General features: G+C 40.6%; 2 protein-coding genes across 2 annotated transcripts; both read left to right on the forward strand.

The window, feature by feature from the left end:
* The first annotated feature begins 1,301 nt into the window (after positions 1–1,301).
* On the forward strand, positions 1,302–5,558 carry LOC131303882 (protein AUXIN SIGNALING F-BOX 2-like). Its single transcript, XM_058330943.1, has 3 exons — positions 1,302–2,769; positions 4,010–4,505; positions 4,596–5,558. Exons 1-3 carry the CDS (start codon positions 2,318–2,320, stop codon positions 5,370–5,372), a joined length of 1,725 nt encoding a protein of 574 aa, XP_058186926.1. The 5' UTR covers positions 1,302–2,317; the 3' UTR covers positions 5,373–5,558.
* Positions 5,559–10,184: 4,626 nt separating this feature from the next.
* Positions 10,185–11,557, forward strand: LOC131303883 (GEM-like protein 5). Its single transcript, XM_058330944.1, has 3 exons — positions 10,185–10,816; positions 10,931–11,205; positions 11,337–11,557. Exons 1-3 carry the CDS (start codon positions 10,306–10,308, stop codon positions 11,547–11,549), a joined length of 999 nt encoding a protein of 332 aa, XP_058186927.1. The 5' UTR covers positions 10,185–10,305; the 3' UTR covers positions 11,550–11,557.
* Positions 11,558–14,947: the final 3,390 nt, after the last annotated feature.

Consider the following 14,947-nt stretch of genomic DNA (forward strand, 5'->3'; position numbering starts at 1 on the left):
TGTTTTAGGTGATTTCGAAAACATTGAATTATAGAATAAATCGAAATCTATTAAACAAGATCTATATTGGATATAAAATTCATTACCACTTTAAATATATAATTAATTTTTTAATCCAGTTAAAATAAAACTGAGACAAGTAAATTGAGACGGACGAAGTATTAAAAATGCAGTATCAAAAAAGGGTTAAAACAATCAGAAATGATATTGGTACCGACGGGGTCGGTACCAAAATCGTAGGGACGGCCCCGCCGGGTCGTCTCCGGCCACTGGACGGCCGATCCGAGCCGTACAAAAATTCTAAAAAGAAAAAAACGAGTGGGCCTACGCGAGAATCAACGGCATCCGAGGTGTGTAAGGTGCTTGATCCGAGCACCATTTTTTCGTGTATAAATGTATATTCTTTCTTTTTAGAATTTTTGGACGGCTCGGATCAACCGTCCGGTGGCTCGAGACGGCCCGGCGCGGCCGTCCCTACGATTTCGGTACAGACCCCGTCGGTACCTGTAGCACTACTTAAAACAATTGCGCATATGTTGATTTGAATCACAAGGCAGCGACAGTACAGTCATGATATGGTTGCCTGGTTGGAAAACCACACCACCACCACGTGTTTAAATGGACTTCTGTTTGTTCTGATAACCAAGTATTCATAGTTCGACTCCCCACCCAGCCGAATTAAAGCTTAGCATACACGAGCTCACAAACAAACTATTGTACTACTACTACTCCGTAGATTTGCTTTTTGTCAAAAAGGAAAAAAAAAGAAATAGAAAAAACTGAAAGGAAGAAAGCTAGGGAGTGAATTGACGGAGGGAGTATCACTTCTCTCGCTACATCTGTGAAATTTAATATTTGTCTGATCCACAAAACGGAAACGTAAAAATAATATAATTTTTATAAAAAAAGTTGAAAAAATTTAACAATTTACTAAATCTTGAAAAGTTCTTTTAACTTATGAAAAAAATTTAAATCTTTTATTAAAAAAAAATATTATTTTATAATTCTCATTTTACGAACCAGATAAATATTATGAGACAGATAGCAGTGGAAATAACTACTACTAAAATGAAAAGAAAACGTAAGCATTTTTGCGAGTGCGGAAATGATAAGTATATACTACTATAATACAGGAATGTGATGGCCAATCTGACTGAGATGCTCTCTCTCTCTACTCGATCTTATCAACAACAACATGGCATTCCTGTAAATTAAGGCCTAAACAAATGTCAAATTCAGGGGACAGTCTCCAATCGCTGAGAGGGTAAAGACTTTCTTGGCAGATAGCTCCTCATCATCTCATCTCGAAACCAGAGAGAGAGAGAGAGATAAGACACATCCATTGGCATTGTTTACGCCCACCAACGGTCAAGATTCCCTGTAAACTTTCCACCAAACCCATCCTCGCCCTTCATCTCTCACAGTTTACTTTAACCACAGTTCTCCAACCCCACCCCACCCCACCCATAGTTGAAATCTTCAACCATGGTTATGATTGCTTGGTGTTCCTTTCTCTGTCTGAAATGAAATGAAAAGGATCTACTCCAGCTGCTTTAAACACCATTGACTCCTCAAAGAGGGAGACAAGAGAGAGAGAGAGAGAGAGAGAGAATACAAGAGGTGGAGTCTGTGGAGACTATGGTTTGGGGTTTGGTTTCTCTCTCTTTGATGATCACTCGAGAGCTCCTTCTCCTTTTCCATCTAGGTCAGATTCAGTACAAGTGGGAAATTAGATACTCAGATCTACTATGAATTCCTACTCATCTCTTTTGTTTTCTTCTCTGTAATCATCACTTTTTCATTTCAACATCATAACTCCCTCCCCAACTAATCTCTACCCGTTTTCTTCTTATCTTTATCCAATAACCTCTTCTCTTTCCCCTTCCCTCGATTATTATCAGTTTTCTTTCGATCCATTATTTTTATTTTTATTTCTATTTCTATTTCTATTTCTATTTCAGATCTAATCTAAAAGACCAGTTTGTGCACGATTTTTCTTTCATTTTCCACGAATCCTTAGCTCTAGCCTAGTTGTCAAGATCTGTTTCCCGATCTAGTTAAGAAAAAAAAAAAACATTTTTTTCCTGCCGATTCATGAACTGTTAGCCTTTTAGTTTCTTAGCTCTGATAGTCAACCGTAGCTTTTTCTGGATTTTTTTTTAGGTTTCGTCGATTCAGTTAGTATTAGTTTTGTGCGTGTAGACTGAAATATAGCCTCTTGATCTGGGAAAAGCAGACTTTTTTTGTAGTCTCTTCGATCAACTTCGTCCTTCAATAAAACCGTATGTCGATTTTAGCAATTATTCGTTATTGAAGGATGAATTACTTCCCAGAAGAGGTATTAGAACACGTATTTGACTTCCTGACGTCACACCGGGACCGAAATGCTGTCTCAGTGGTGTGCAAGTCGTGGTATACGGTGGAGAGGTTCAGCAGAGAGAGGGTATTCATAGGGAACTGCTACGCGATCAGCCCGGAGAGGTTGATCGACAGGTTTCCTAGGGTTAGGTCACTAACTTTGAAGGGGATGCCCCATTTTGCTGACTTCAATTTGGTGCCTAACGATTGGGGAGGGTTTGTGTACCCGTGGATCGAGGCCATGGCCAAGAGTGGCGTGAATCTGGAGGAGCTGAGGTTGAAGAGGATGGTGGTTTCTGATGAGGGGCTTGAGCTGCTCTCTCGTTCTTTCGCAAATTTCAAGTCTTTGGTTTTAGTTAGCTGTGAAGGGTTCACCACTGACGGCCTCGCTGCTATAGCTTCCAATTGCAGGTATAATAATGTTTTGTACGCTTCTATGGGCATGTGTGGTGTGGTATTTGTGCAATTAAAGTTGTTTTGTTATGGTTGTTTTCATCCTATTTCTTTGGCATCTGTGGAAGTACTGTGGTATAAAAAAATATCTATTAGATTTTTTTTGCTACTTGTTTTAGTTCGTGAAATTGTTTTGTTTTTAGGATACTTGTTCTTTTGAAGATTGTAGCTTTGGGATTATATGCATCACATTGTAAATAGTTACACAAAAAAGTCTTTTTGTTTTTATTGTCTTTCTAGAATTTAGATGATCTTAACCATCTTCAAAAGTTGGGAACCCGCAATCGTGTGAGAAACTTGTTTCCATATCTGTTTTGCAAATACAAACTCCCTTTGATGCATATGATAGGCAAAGGTTAGAGCATCATTAAGCATAATATCTCATCTTCTGATGCATTGCCATTTCACCCTAACCATATCAACCGCCCATCGGTTTCCCCTTTGAATAATGGTATCCCCTCCCAATGTCACATTTCTATAGTCCATGTCCAAAATCCAGAGCTTTACCTGTATCGCCTAGTACTGGGAGCTGATGCTATAGAGGTTAATTTCAGCATGCCAAGATTTATATTGTTCAGTCACTACATGAGCTGTTCTTGGTGACTTCATTTTCTTCGGCTTTTATCTCTTGTCCATGTCTTTGTCTTGCAAGTAAGGACCTGTTTGGTTGTACCCTGAATCCAATTTGCTCATTCAGAAGTATTAAATGTCATTTAAAAAGTCATTATTGACTCAGGGGACCTCATTGTATCTCTTCCCAACTTGTTCATATATTGGTTTTCTTAAAATGGTGACATTCAAAATTCAGTTGTAATTTTCAGGATGGACTACCATGTTCTCCATTTTAGGGATGGCTGCATTTAAGAGAATATTTTGGGTGCTTGAGTCTATGACTTTTGAGCTTGGCCAATTTTATGGGAAATGTCTTATTATGAAGTAAACAAAATGGGTTATTTTCATCGTTTCTCAGGGATGCCGATCATGTGATCCCCTTGGACTCATCAGTTGACATGTCTTGATTAGTGTATCGTTTTGTGTGAAAATGACAACTCTTGGCCTCAAATGTTGGTGGAGAAAATCATTTTGATGTAGAAAGGGTTTGAGTGAGATTTTATCAGCCAATAGCAATTGCTGGGGCCAAGACCATTTCTAATCTGATGATACACTGTTTCTTTTCCCTTCTCACTTCTTGATTTAGGTTTCTGAGGGAGCTAGACTTGCAAGAAAATGAAGTTGAGGATCACAGAGGCCAGTGGCTTAGCTGCTTTCCTGACAGCTGCACATCACTTGTCTCCTTGAATTTTGCATGCCTTAAAGGAGAAGTTAATTTGGCAGCTCTTGAGAGACTCGTGGCGAGGTGTCGGAAGCTTAGAAGTCTCAGGTTAAATCATGCAGTGCCTCTTGATTCTCTTCAAAAGATATTGGCACAATCACCCCAATTGGTAGACTTGGGCACTGGGGCCTTTGTTAGTGATCCTAATTCAGAGTCATACCACAAACTACAGTCTGCAATTCTGAAGTGCACCTCAATTAGGAGCTTGTCAGGATTCTTGGAGGTTGCTCCTCGCTGCTTGGATGCCATCTACCCAATTTGCTTAAACCTGACTTCCCTGAATTTGAGCTATGCTCCTGGAATTCATGGTAGCGATCTTATAAAGCTAATCCGTAACTGCAGGAAACTTCAGCGCTTATGGGTCTGTCTTTTTAATTAAGTCTTCACTAAATCTTGACCCCTCATTTTTCTCGATTTTTTAAGAATTAACAGTTTTACATCATGTCTACAGGTACTGGATTGCATCGGAGATAAAGGCTTAGAGGTTGTGGCATCCACATGCAAAGAATTGCAGGAGTTGAGGGTTTTCCCATCTGATCCTCATGGAGTAGGGCATGCTGCTGTAACTGAAGAAGGCTTGGTGGCTATTTCTGCTGGTTGCCCCAAGCTTCATTCATTGCTTTACTTCTGCCAGCAGATGACCAACGCTGCCCTAATTAATGTGGCCAAGAATTGCCCGAACTTTATTCGATTCCGATTGTGCACCCTCAACCCCACAATACCAGATCCCGTGACCTTACAGCCGCTGGATGAAGGCTTTGGGGCTATAGTTCAATCTTGCAAGCGTCTCAGGCGGCTGTCGCTCTCTGGCCTCCTGACGGATCAGGTTTTCCTTTACATAGGAATGTATGCCGAGCAGCTTGAAATGCTTTCCGTTGCATTTGCTGGTGAAACCGACAAGGGAATGCTTTATGTTTTGAATGGATGCAAGAAGCTTAAGAAGCTAGAGATCAGGGATAGCCCTTTTGGTAACGTGGGGCTTCTAATGGACGTGGGAAAGTATGAAACAATGCGATCCCTTTGGATGTCGTCCTGCGAAGTTACCCTTGGAGGCTGCAAGGCACTTGCAAAGAAGATGCCGAGGCTTAATGTGGAGATCATAGATGAAAACGGCCTAATAGAGGTTAACCCTGATGATGATGATAGACAAAAGGTTGAGAAGATGTACCTGTATCGGACACTGGTTGGGCCCAGGAGAGATGCACCAGAATTTGTGTGGACGCTCTAGATGATGATGCATCATGGGTATGTGTGGATTCATATTACATTGGTTTGGCTGGGCCAATTGTTTGATGTTATAAATTAGTTGTATTCTGTTGGGGAAAACAATCTCAAGGATTTTTAGTATGCTATTGTTAAAGTATCTGCTTTTTCATGTATAACTCTGGTAATAAGTACTGTAATATTCTCTCAAGTCTATAAGGGTGACCTTGGGTATTGGAGTGATGAACTGGCCTGAGAATAATTAGGCTTTATTATGGCCGCTTGTGTATCAGATTTGACCTCTCAAAAAGGAAAAAACAGGGGGTAATTAGCGGGCAGTTCATTGATTCACTTTTAGAGAGGCAATTGAAAGCTGAATTATTAACCCACGATGCACTCATTGCACAACCAAAAAGGAAGGAGGAAAGCCACCAAACGTGACAAAGAAGAGGGTTAAAACCGGGGGAGAGGACATTTGATTGACAACTGCCAACCAGCAGAGATGAAGATGAGGAGGAATGCCGGAATCTAATATCCGGTAGACGGAAGCCGGCTATGCATAGAAAACAAGTGTAAGTTGGTATGCGGATGCTTCCGAGTGGAAAATCCGGGAGGCCAGCTAATAAGCTGGAGGCATCTCTAACAGTATGTCTAGTGCAGAGCTTGTAATGTCATATTTCAAGCTCAAAAATATGTGTACGCAAATAATTTTTCTATCAATATGGATCTTGTTTGATAGATTTAATTGAGATCTTTTAATCGGTGCAAAAAAAATCAAAAAATTATTTTTCATTTATATTATTTTTTTAGTTTAAAAATGTGAAATAATCTGTTTATTTTTAAGAAGATTTCTGCAACGGGGCCTAAGCCAAGTATTCCAGCATTTTCACAGTCCATAGTTGCATTTTTCCGAACTTTAAGTTTCTTACCCAAAATTCTAAGTTTAATGAATGAAGTACAGAGAAATCGGAAAGTTCAAACTTGAAGCAGAGAGACAAACAAGCAATTGCCAATTTTCCATGCCTATAAAAATTCGGAGATTGATTCAATCAAGTATTGTTTTAATTTTCCAAATGAAAAAAAAAACCCACTAGTGTGAAAGGTCATTGGACCAATGCTTAAGTAGTTTCATGGGTAAATTTCAGATACACCCCTTGTACTTTGCCCATTTTTCAATTACACCCCATACACTTCATTTTTAAATACTCACACCCCTTGTACTTAAGATTAGTTTGAAACCGTTAGCATTTCCATCAATTTTCACGAAAAGGCAGGTAATCGTGTATTGGCGGGAATTTTCCCTCCTAAACATCTTTTGTAAGACCAGTTTGCCCTTAAAATCTATTTACATCCTATATATTGTTTCTTTCCACTAGTAGGATTGAAAAAACATAGCACCACACCCATGGCCTCTTCTTCTTACTCTCGTTCCCTCTTGCGTTCCCCCTCAACTCGAAATCGACCTAACCAGGCCCCTATGTGCCATTGTGGTGAACCAGCTTCATTGCATACGCCTAACATACCATCATCCATGGGAAGGTGGTTTTACGGGTGTGCAAGGTTTCTGGTAAGTTAAATGTAGTTATACACAATATTTTTTTTATACAATGCAAAAAATGCGAATTTTTTAAGTGGGTTGGTCCTCCAACTTGTGATTGCAGAAAGGACAAGCTATATGGCACCACAACCATTAAAGAACAAAAGAACAGTGGAAAGTTTGGACAAACACCCTAAAGTCGAAAAAAAGTTCAAAACAGTAGCAGACAATGGCTACAACTTTAAAAAAAATCCCCAAATGAAGACAAGTTCTTGGTTTTCAAAGCATTATGTTCCCCTCTATGTGAACATGAGCAATAACTTTTCCTTTTTGGTAGACGAAATCACGTCAATACCATAAACGAACAAAAAACGTAACTCAAAATCCTAGACAATGAGTTTTAGGGCTATCAACATATCTTCCAAAACCTACGTTTCTCTCTCTACCATTGAAGAACCAGAGCTTTGTAGATAGAGAGAGGATAATACCTGAATGAAGGGAGGGGAATAAGGGCAATACAATTGTGTTTTCAGTCTTTTCGTTAAAATTAACGGAAATATTAACAGTTTCAAACTAGTCTTAAGTACAAGGGGTGTGAGTGTTTAAAAATGAAGTGTGGGAGGTGTAGTTTAACATGGGCAAAGTACAAGGGGTGTGTCTGAAATTTACCAACTGGATCCTTGGCGCACCAGATCAATTATCTTGTAACCTTCAGAATTGGGATTAATCACTTGATGTTTGTCCGGGCAAAAAATGTGGGGCCCGGTCCATCCATCTGTGGAACAATTAGTCCAGTCTATTGAATTATCTCCCCTTCTATCGTTCAAAAAAGATGATTTGTCAAATCTTATTGCATATTCTTGTTAGGACCAGAGGGACACCACGTATGCGAACCCATGCAGTAATTTTAGAGAAAAAAACTCCATTTGATTATATATCCACACAATATACATGAAAAAACTCTCTAGGAACCACACTCCGGTTCCTCTCCGGGAGGCCACAGACTGGCCCCCCACGCTCGCCTCACCCTCTCCCTCACATTATGTCATACGCTAACCCTAATAGGATTTACAACTATATATAAGGGACTCCAAGGGTAAATATGCTCAACACCTAATACTAAGGGTGTTACACAAAATAACCCCCACCACTATAGGTGGACCCCAACAATCACCCCATCCACCCAGAGTGGGTAATCATTGCATCTGTCCAGCAAAGCGCCTGTGTCACTCCAAATCTAGCTGCCAGCACCCCCTTACCGAAGTACTCTTGCCTGACTGAATGTCTCCTTGCAAGACTAGATCTTCCAAGGCTAAACCCACAGCACTGTTCGGCTGCAATATCGACATCTCCGCCGATATTTAGCACCCCCTTGACCGAAGTGCCCGCATCCTTACCAGGATGCAATCCGTGACTTCATCTCTCCTTCTCATGCGGCCGCATACCATAGAGAGAATTCAATCACAAAATCCACAAAGGAAGAGATCCTAGCGATGCATCGTCTGGTCTCCATCTCCATCCCTCCATCCAGAGCTCCCGTTAACATCTCCCAAACAACCAGTTGCCCGCCGTCTGTAGACTATTCCACACACAATCTGATTCAGTAACCGACACTCCTGTACATCTCAGGTCATGACTCCTCGTACTCTAGTGCCCTTCCTGTGTGTCTCTACAACTGTTGCTTCTCTTGTTCACCGTCACAGAAAACCAATACTGCTTGTTCCGTACCAAGCATCAGCTCCATCTGCCTGTAGGCTCCACAAGCCCGTATCAGTTGCCCATCATCATCCTCATACAGCCCAAATCACAACTGCAACTCTCGATGATAGGTCTTCATCACATCTGCCACTCCCAGCACATCCTACCACTCTCAGTCATCTCTCTCGGGTCTCCTGCCACTCGGTCCATCTTCGTTCCACTCTAGGCTTTTCCCTGCAACTCTTGATCTCCAATGTGTCGCCCCTAATAAGCACCTGTGTGGGTTCGCGTGCGTGGTGTATGTGGTGTTCCTCACGGTCCTAACAATTCTATCCCACTACAATCACAAGAAGATATTCAATGCCCACGAGAAAAGGTTGAACAAGAATCCGGATCACATATTGGTGTGTGGTCCACCCCCAAGTGTGTAAACTCCACGCAAAAGTTTGATTCAAATTTGTGCTCAACTTTGCCCGAGAACCATTGCATAATTTCTTCGACAATCAATCCTTCATCCCCTAGAAATAGGGATTTTAGAAACCTTCATGAGCCGAAAGTGTTTCCAAGCAACCTGTGAGTCATTAGTCAACTCTAGGCTCTAGTAACCTTCTTCTCCATTTGCAGGCAGGGGCAGAGGTAGCATGGGGGCGGGATGGTATGTGCCACCCCCGGCTCCGAGAAAAAAGAAGCAATTTTTGTATTGCAAAATTAACATTATTCTATAGAACGCGGACATTATTTGTGGATATTAAATATGTTGATGACTGATTAGTAATTAAACGATGAAAATGTATACTTTTTTTTATTTTTTTGGGGTATTACGAATAGTTATTTTAAAACATGTGTGTTTTTTTAGTGTGTTAGTATTTTGATAGATGATTACATATGAAAATGTATGTGTCTTCGGGTATTATGAATAATTAACTTTGGAATACTTGGACTTTTTTATGCTAATTACTTCCTCTGCCCTCATGTAAAAGTTGTTCATTGTCAAAAAAAAGGTGCAATTTTTTAATAGTTAATTTAGTGGAAATTTTAAAAATAATGCACGAAAGTACTATATTTTTATCCAAAAATTGTATGTTTTATCATAATAGATTATCTTTGCGGAAAGAGAGTGTACATTAATTTTTGGGTGCCACCTTCGAATTAAAATCTTAACTTTGCCACTGTTTGTGGGAGCAAATATTTGATGGGACACCATACGTGCGTGTTCGAAACTATTTTTTTTCACGCATTTGTGTGAGATTCTCATACTTTGTAGTGGAGGTGGAGATCACATGGCATTGCCAAGAATAGTGAATAATTTTTTCCATTTGCGGAGATTAAAAGATTAGTATGCATGACAGTACAGGTGTTATGGGATGGTTCCCGTGAAGTTTACAAACCCTCGGTGACGCGATTAGTGGGATGTGTATCTTCTCATCTAGAAGCCAGCCAAAATGACAGACGCGCTTAAGCAACCGAGTATTTAAAGACCAAATACTAATATTCAAATAGTCAACCTTATCTCTCTCTCAGAGTGCCCCTGGATCTGGATGGTCTTCCCCCTCTGTTGTTATTATGTCTCGTTAAAAAGACTCCTATATAAATACATAGAGAGAGAGAGAGAGAGAGAGCATCTTGGTTTTATGATCCTATTCCTACCAATTAGCAATCTCCTATTCAGTTCTTCAGATAACCTCCATTTAAGCGAGTACCGAACAAACTCCAAACAACAAAGATGAACGGTGGCAATACTAATACTACTAATCCTAATACTACTGATGATACCCACCCTCTCTACCCTTCCTTGTTCTCACCCACTGGCTCATCTAAACAACCACAACCTTCAGTCACTGATCAACCACCACCACCACCATCTTCTTTGCCAGCAGCAACACCTCCCCCCAACGCCCAACAAACCCAGCCACAGCCGCAGCCACCTTATCAGCCCGAGCCCGGGCCGTCCTCATCAACATCCGATCATCATCCAGATGCAGAGACTTCCGAGAAATGGGGGACCCACATCATGGGCGCCCCTGCCGTCCCCACGTCCCACCCGGGCAATCAAAAGGCCGCCACGTGGAGCGCCGGCAGCGACGATCAACCCCAGAATCAGCCCCACCACCCCTACCTCCAATACTCCCCAGTTGCTCACAAGCCAAATTCCAGTCCCATGGAATCTATTCTCAGCAAATTCAACACCTGGAGCAAAAAGGCCGAGACCACCGCCCAAAATATCTGGCTCAATCGTACGTAAATATATATATATTCATCAATCTTTCTTTCTTAAATCAAAATTGAAATTGAAATCGCCTTACATTTTATTCCTTCTTTTTTTTTTTTTTTTTTGTGTCTTGGGACAGTGAAAACAGGGTCCTCTGTATCGGGAGCGGCGTGGGATAAAGTGAATTTGACTGCGAAAGCAATGACAGGAGGTGGGTTTGAGACTTTGTTCAAGCAGACTTTCGCTACCTTACCAAATGAGAAGCTAAAGAAGACGTTCGCCTGTTATCTCTCCACAACCACAGGACCCGTCGCCGGAACCATATATCTATCCAATGTCCATGTAGCCTTTTGCAGCGATCGACCCTTATCCTTCACTGCACCCTCCGGCCAAGAGACTTGGAGCTATTACAAGGTTAATTCATTTTAGATAGATAGACATGCCTATTCTTCATTTTTTTTTTTTCAACTTCTTTGAAATGCTAGCGAGTAGTAAATTCTAGTAACAGAGTTTTTGAAATTGATTGATTGATTCATTTGGAACAGGTAATGGTACCTTTGGTCAAGATATGCGCAATCAATCCGGTAGTGATGAGGGATAATCAATCGGAAAAGTATCTCCAGATAGTCACAATTGACGGCCATGATTTCTGGTTCATGGGTTTTGTCAACTACGAGAAAGCAACTCGTCATCTATCGGAAAGCCTTGGGGGTTATGTGGCACCTGGTATTGCGGTACAACAACCAGTCGTAGCATGAAAAAAATAGTAAAACAAAGGGCATGGTGGAATTCTGTTCGAGGGTTCATCCTTTCTTTTTGACGGTTTCTTGTGGCATGGAGCAGATATTAGTATTACTATCTTTTATTCCGTTTTCAGCATACTTTTCTTTTCTTTTTTCTTGTGTTTATTATTTCTTTTGTCATTTCTGGTTGAAATGGTATAGTAGTAGGGAAAATTTTAACTCCACACCCATCTACACACCCATTTACACACCCATACTCACAATAGGAATGGATCCCACACACACTGAGTGTGTAGTGTGTGCGGGCTCCACCCCTATTATGAGTGTGGATGTGTAATTGGCTGTGTAAATGGGTGTGGAGGTAGAATGATTGATAATAGTAGGGCCCTACCATCATACTAAGTCGGTCATTTTGTATTCAGCTGGTTTGTAAATTTCTGGATTTGGTCTTAGCTTTGGTATTTAATAAATCATACTACTATCTTTTTCCACATTGTCTTTTTTTGTAAGGTTTGGAAGTGAGACAATTCTTTGCCCCTCGAGACTAAGGTTCAAGAAGTTCCCCTCTCAGAGTTCAAGCAAATTAATTAGGGCCAAGCAATCGAAAGTTGAGAAGAAGAAGAAGAAAAAAAACTAATAATAGAAGAATGGAAATAACAAGCCCCACTATATGCCTTATTTTACAGCAAAAATAAGTTTATATGCCGAAGATCAAGTTTTAATATGACTACGAACCAATAGGAGAGAACTGATATTATGATGTCCACATAGACAACTGCAGAGAGGAGCATTGGATAGCAGCTTCATTTGATCTATGTTCAGCTCTGCTCAAATGCCAGCAGCAGCAGACTATCCTTGTAGTCAATTCACGCCCAATTGATCGTCACGACATGATCCATCAGAAACTTTAACAAAGAATGGCCTAAATTAAACAAGGACACAGAAAAAGGCAATTTGACTAACAGCAGCCTTTAAAGACCAGTGCTTCTTCCTTCCTTTTTGTAGCATAGCATTAAATTTTGATGTAACGAGGATAATAGAGATTGTGCTTCCTTGCGCTTCTTCTTGGCTCCTTCATTGCATTATACTGGTAATGTAATGTCTAACGTGGAAGACTTGAACTTGTGAGCTTCATTTCTTCTTCTGGATTAAAATTTCTGCTTTCGAATGCCACATCAAGAATTGAACTTGCTGGGGAACTAACAGTTTTTGTCCAAGTAAATTCATCCCAAATATGAAATTACGTGGACATCAGTTTAACAAGCTAGAATTCTTCACTGTTTATGCACAATGCCCTCATCCTTTACAGTTGCATATATATATACACACACTTAGGATCCAATGAGAGATCCCGCACGGCCTTACCGTGCGGGACTCCCCTTTCCCGATCAAATTGTAACGATCCGAGCCGATCAAAGTGTGCAGAACGTGATTTTAAGGATACCCGTGAGAAATCAGCAAAAAAAATGATCGGGAAGGGCTTGATCCGAGCAGTTTTTACTGAACCATTCAATAGAAAACTATTCGGATCAAGCCCTTTCCGATCATTTTTTTTTCTGATTTCTCACGAGGTACCCTTAAAATCACTTTCTGATCACTTTGAGCGGCTCGGATCGTCGCAATTCAATCGGAAAAGGGGAGTCCTGCACGGTAAGGCCGTGCGGGATCCCTTAGGAGATCCAGACTATATATATATATATATAAGGTAAGTAATGAAAGAACTAGCATGCTAAAGATTGTTTGCAAGAGGATGCTTCTCATTTCGAACATTTTGTATGCTTCTGCAGTTCTCGGGATTACACGAATTAAACATCATTATTAATGGACTGTTATCATTGAGATAAAGATAAGTTATCTTGTTGGAGAACCGTAGTCAGTTTCTACCTCTGCAATTGGCCTTATAAGATGGTCCTGACTGGTAATTGTTAAATGAATAAATTTCCGAATGACGTCTGTATTAAAAAGAAAGAAGTGTAAAGACATCAATGTGTCTTCGCATTATTGTTGCCCTCTTCATAGGAAGGGCATGTGCACAATTTGTCAGGAGAAGAGAGATCAAACAATGGGAGGGACACAAGCACCAACTATGGGCGAGAGCATGGTGCTTCCCGAAATTCATCTAATCCTAGCGAGCTACTACCAGTCTACCAACACAACCTTCTTCCACACACACACACACACACACACACAGAAATGGGAGGGTATTCAACACTTCCTAAAGTGCAATGCCATGCAAGAGAACCAGAACCCTCTATCTGATGGCTTGCTACACTGAGCTAACATTGCATACATGATATATAACAGTACTTAAATCATGCGTGCATGCATTTTCTTGGCGATGTCTGCCTCATAAGCTATGTAGTCGGTTCTACAAGTAGATAATATATAGATTTCTCAGAAGGAAGAAGAGAAGGGGCCTAGCATGAAAGAGAGAAGAGCCTGTCAAGTTAGCCAAGGAGACTGCCTGAAACCAACCAAGGGATAATATCCCAATCCTAACAAGATATGAATGAATGTAGGCTTATAGCCAAATATGTATTAACCTTCATACAGATAGCTAGGTGGAAGATATCCATCCGATGGGGATGGAGCAGGCAAGTCATCCTTGGCTACCAAACAGAAGACTCTTATCTTCATGTAAGGCCTCTCTTCCTCGCACATGCTTATATTCATCCTTCGAATGGTTATGGGATGTCAATACTCTCTTGGCATGTCTCTATTTATAGCCATCCATCCACATGATGATGTAGCTAGCTCCTCCGTAATCAAATAAGATAAATATGCCTCATCCATATCTCTTTATCATTTTTATTCCTTTTTCTCTCCATCCCACCTCTCATTTCCATATGTCTTTTCTTATCCTCATTTATTTTTCCCCCATTCCATTTCTCAGCTTCGTTTATAGTAGCAAGGGTGCCCATAAGGATAAGGGAATATGTTCTCTTGGTTGGCACGAAGGAAAGGAACCCCCCAGTGTACTTTACTTCCTTCCATGATAAAGATAGAAATACCCAACAGAGAGAGAAAGAAGAGATGTTCTTGAAGAATTCAATCTGCCACTGGCCATACTTCTTCACTTGTTTATAATTTTATGTGTCAGTGTGTCAAATTTAACTTCATTAATAGGTGTTACGGTCCTAATGTCTCACGTAGGCTAAGTATGGCCTTAGCCTTGTTTATATAAGTTCTCAGTCACCTTATCTTTGTAAAACGGTTTTCAAGGGTCAGTTCTATTTAGGGATCGGTATCACTCGATATTAAAGCCAGCAACCATGTTGCAATTTGGGCCATGGAGGGGGCAACTGAAAGGCCGGATTAAAACACTTAGTATTGAATACGAAACAGGTGAGTCAATTAAGCTAGCCGCCAAAAGAGAAAGGCTATCATTATGTCAATGTCGATGGGGTAGGCTG

Source organism: Rhododendron vialii, chromosome 10a, assembly GCF_030253575.1.
Source record: "Rhododendron vialii isolate Sample 1 chromosome 10a, ASM3025357v1".
NCBI classification, from domain to species: Eukaryota; Viridiplantae; Streptophyta; class Magnoliopsida; order Ericales; family Ericaceae; genus Rhododendron; species Rhododendron vialii.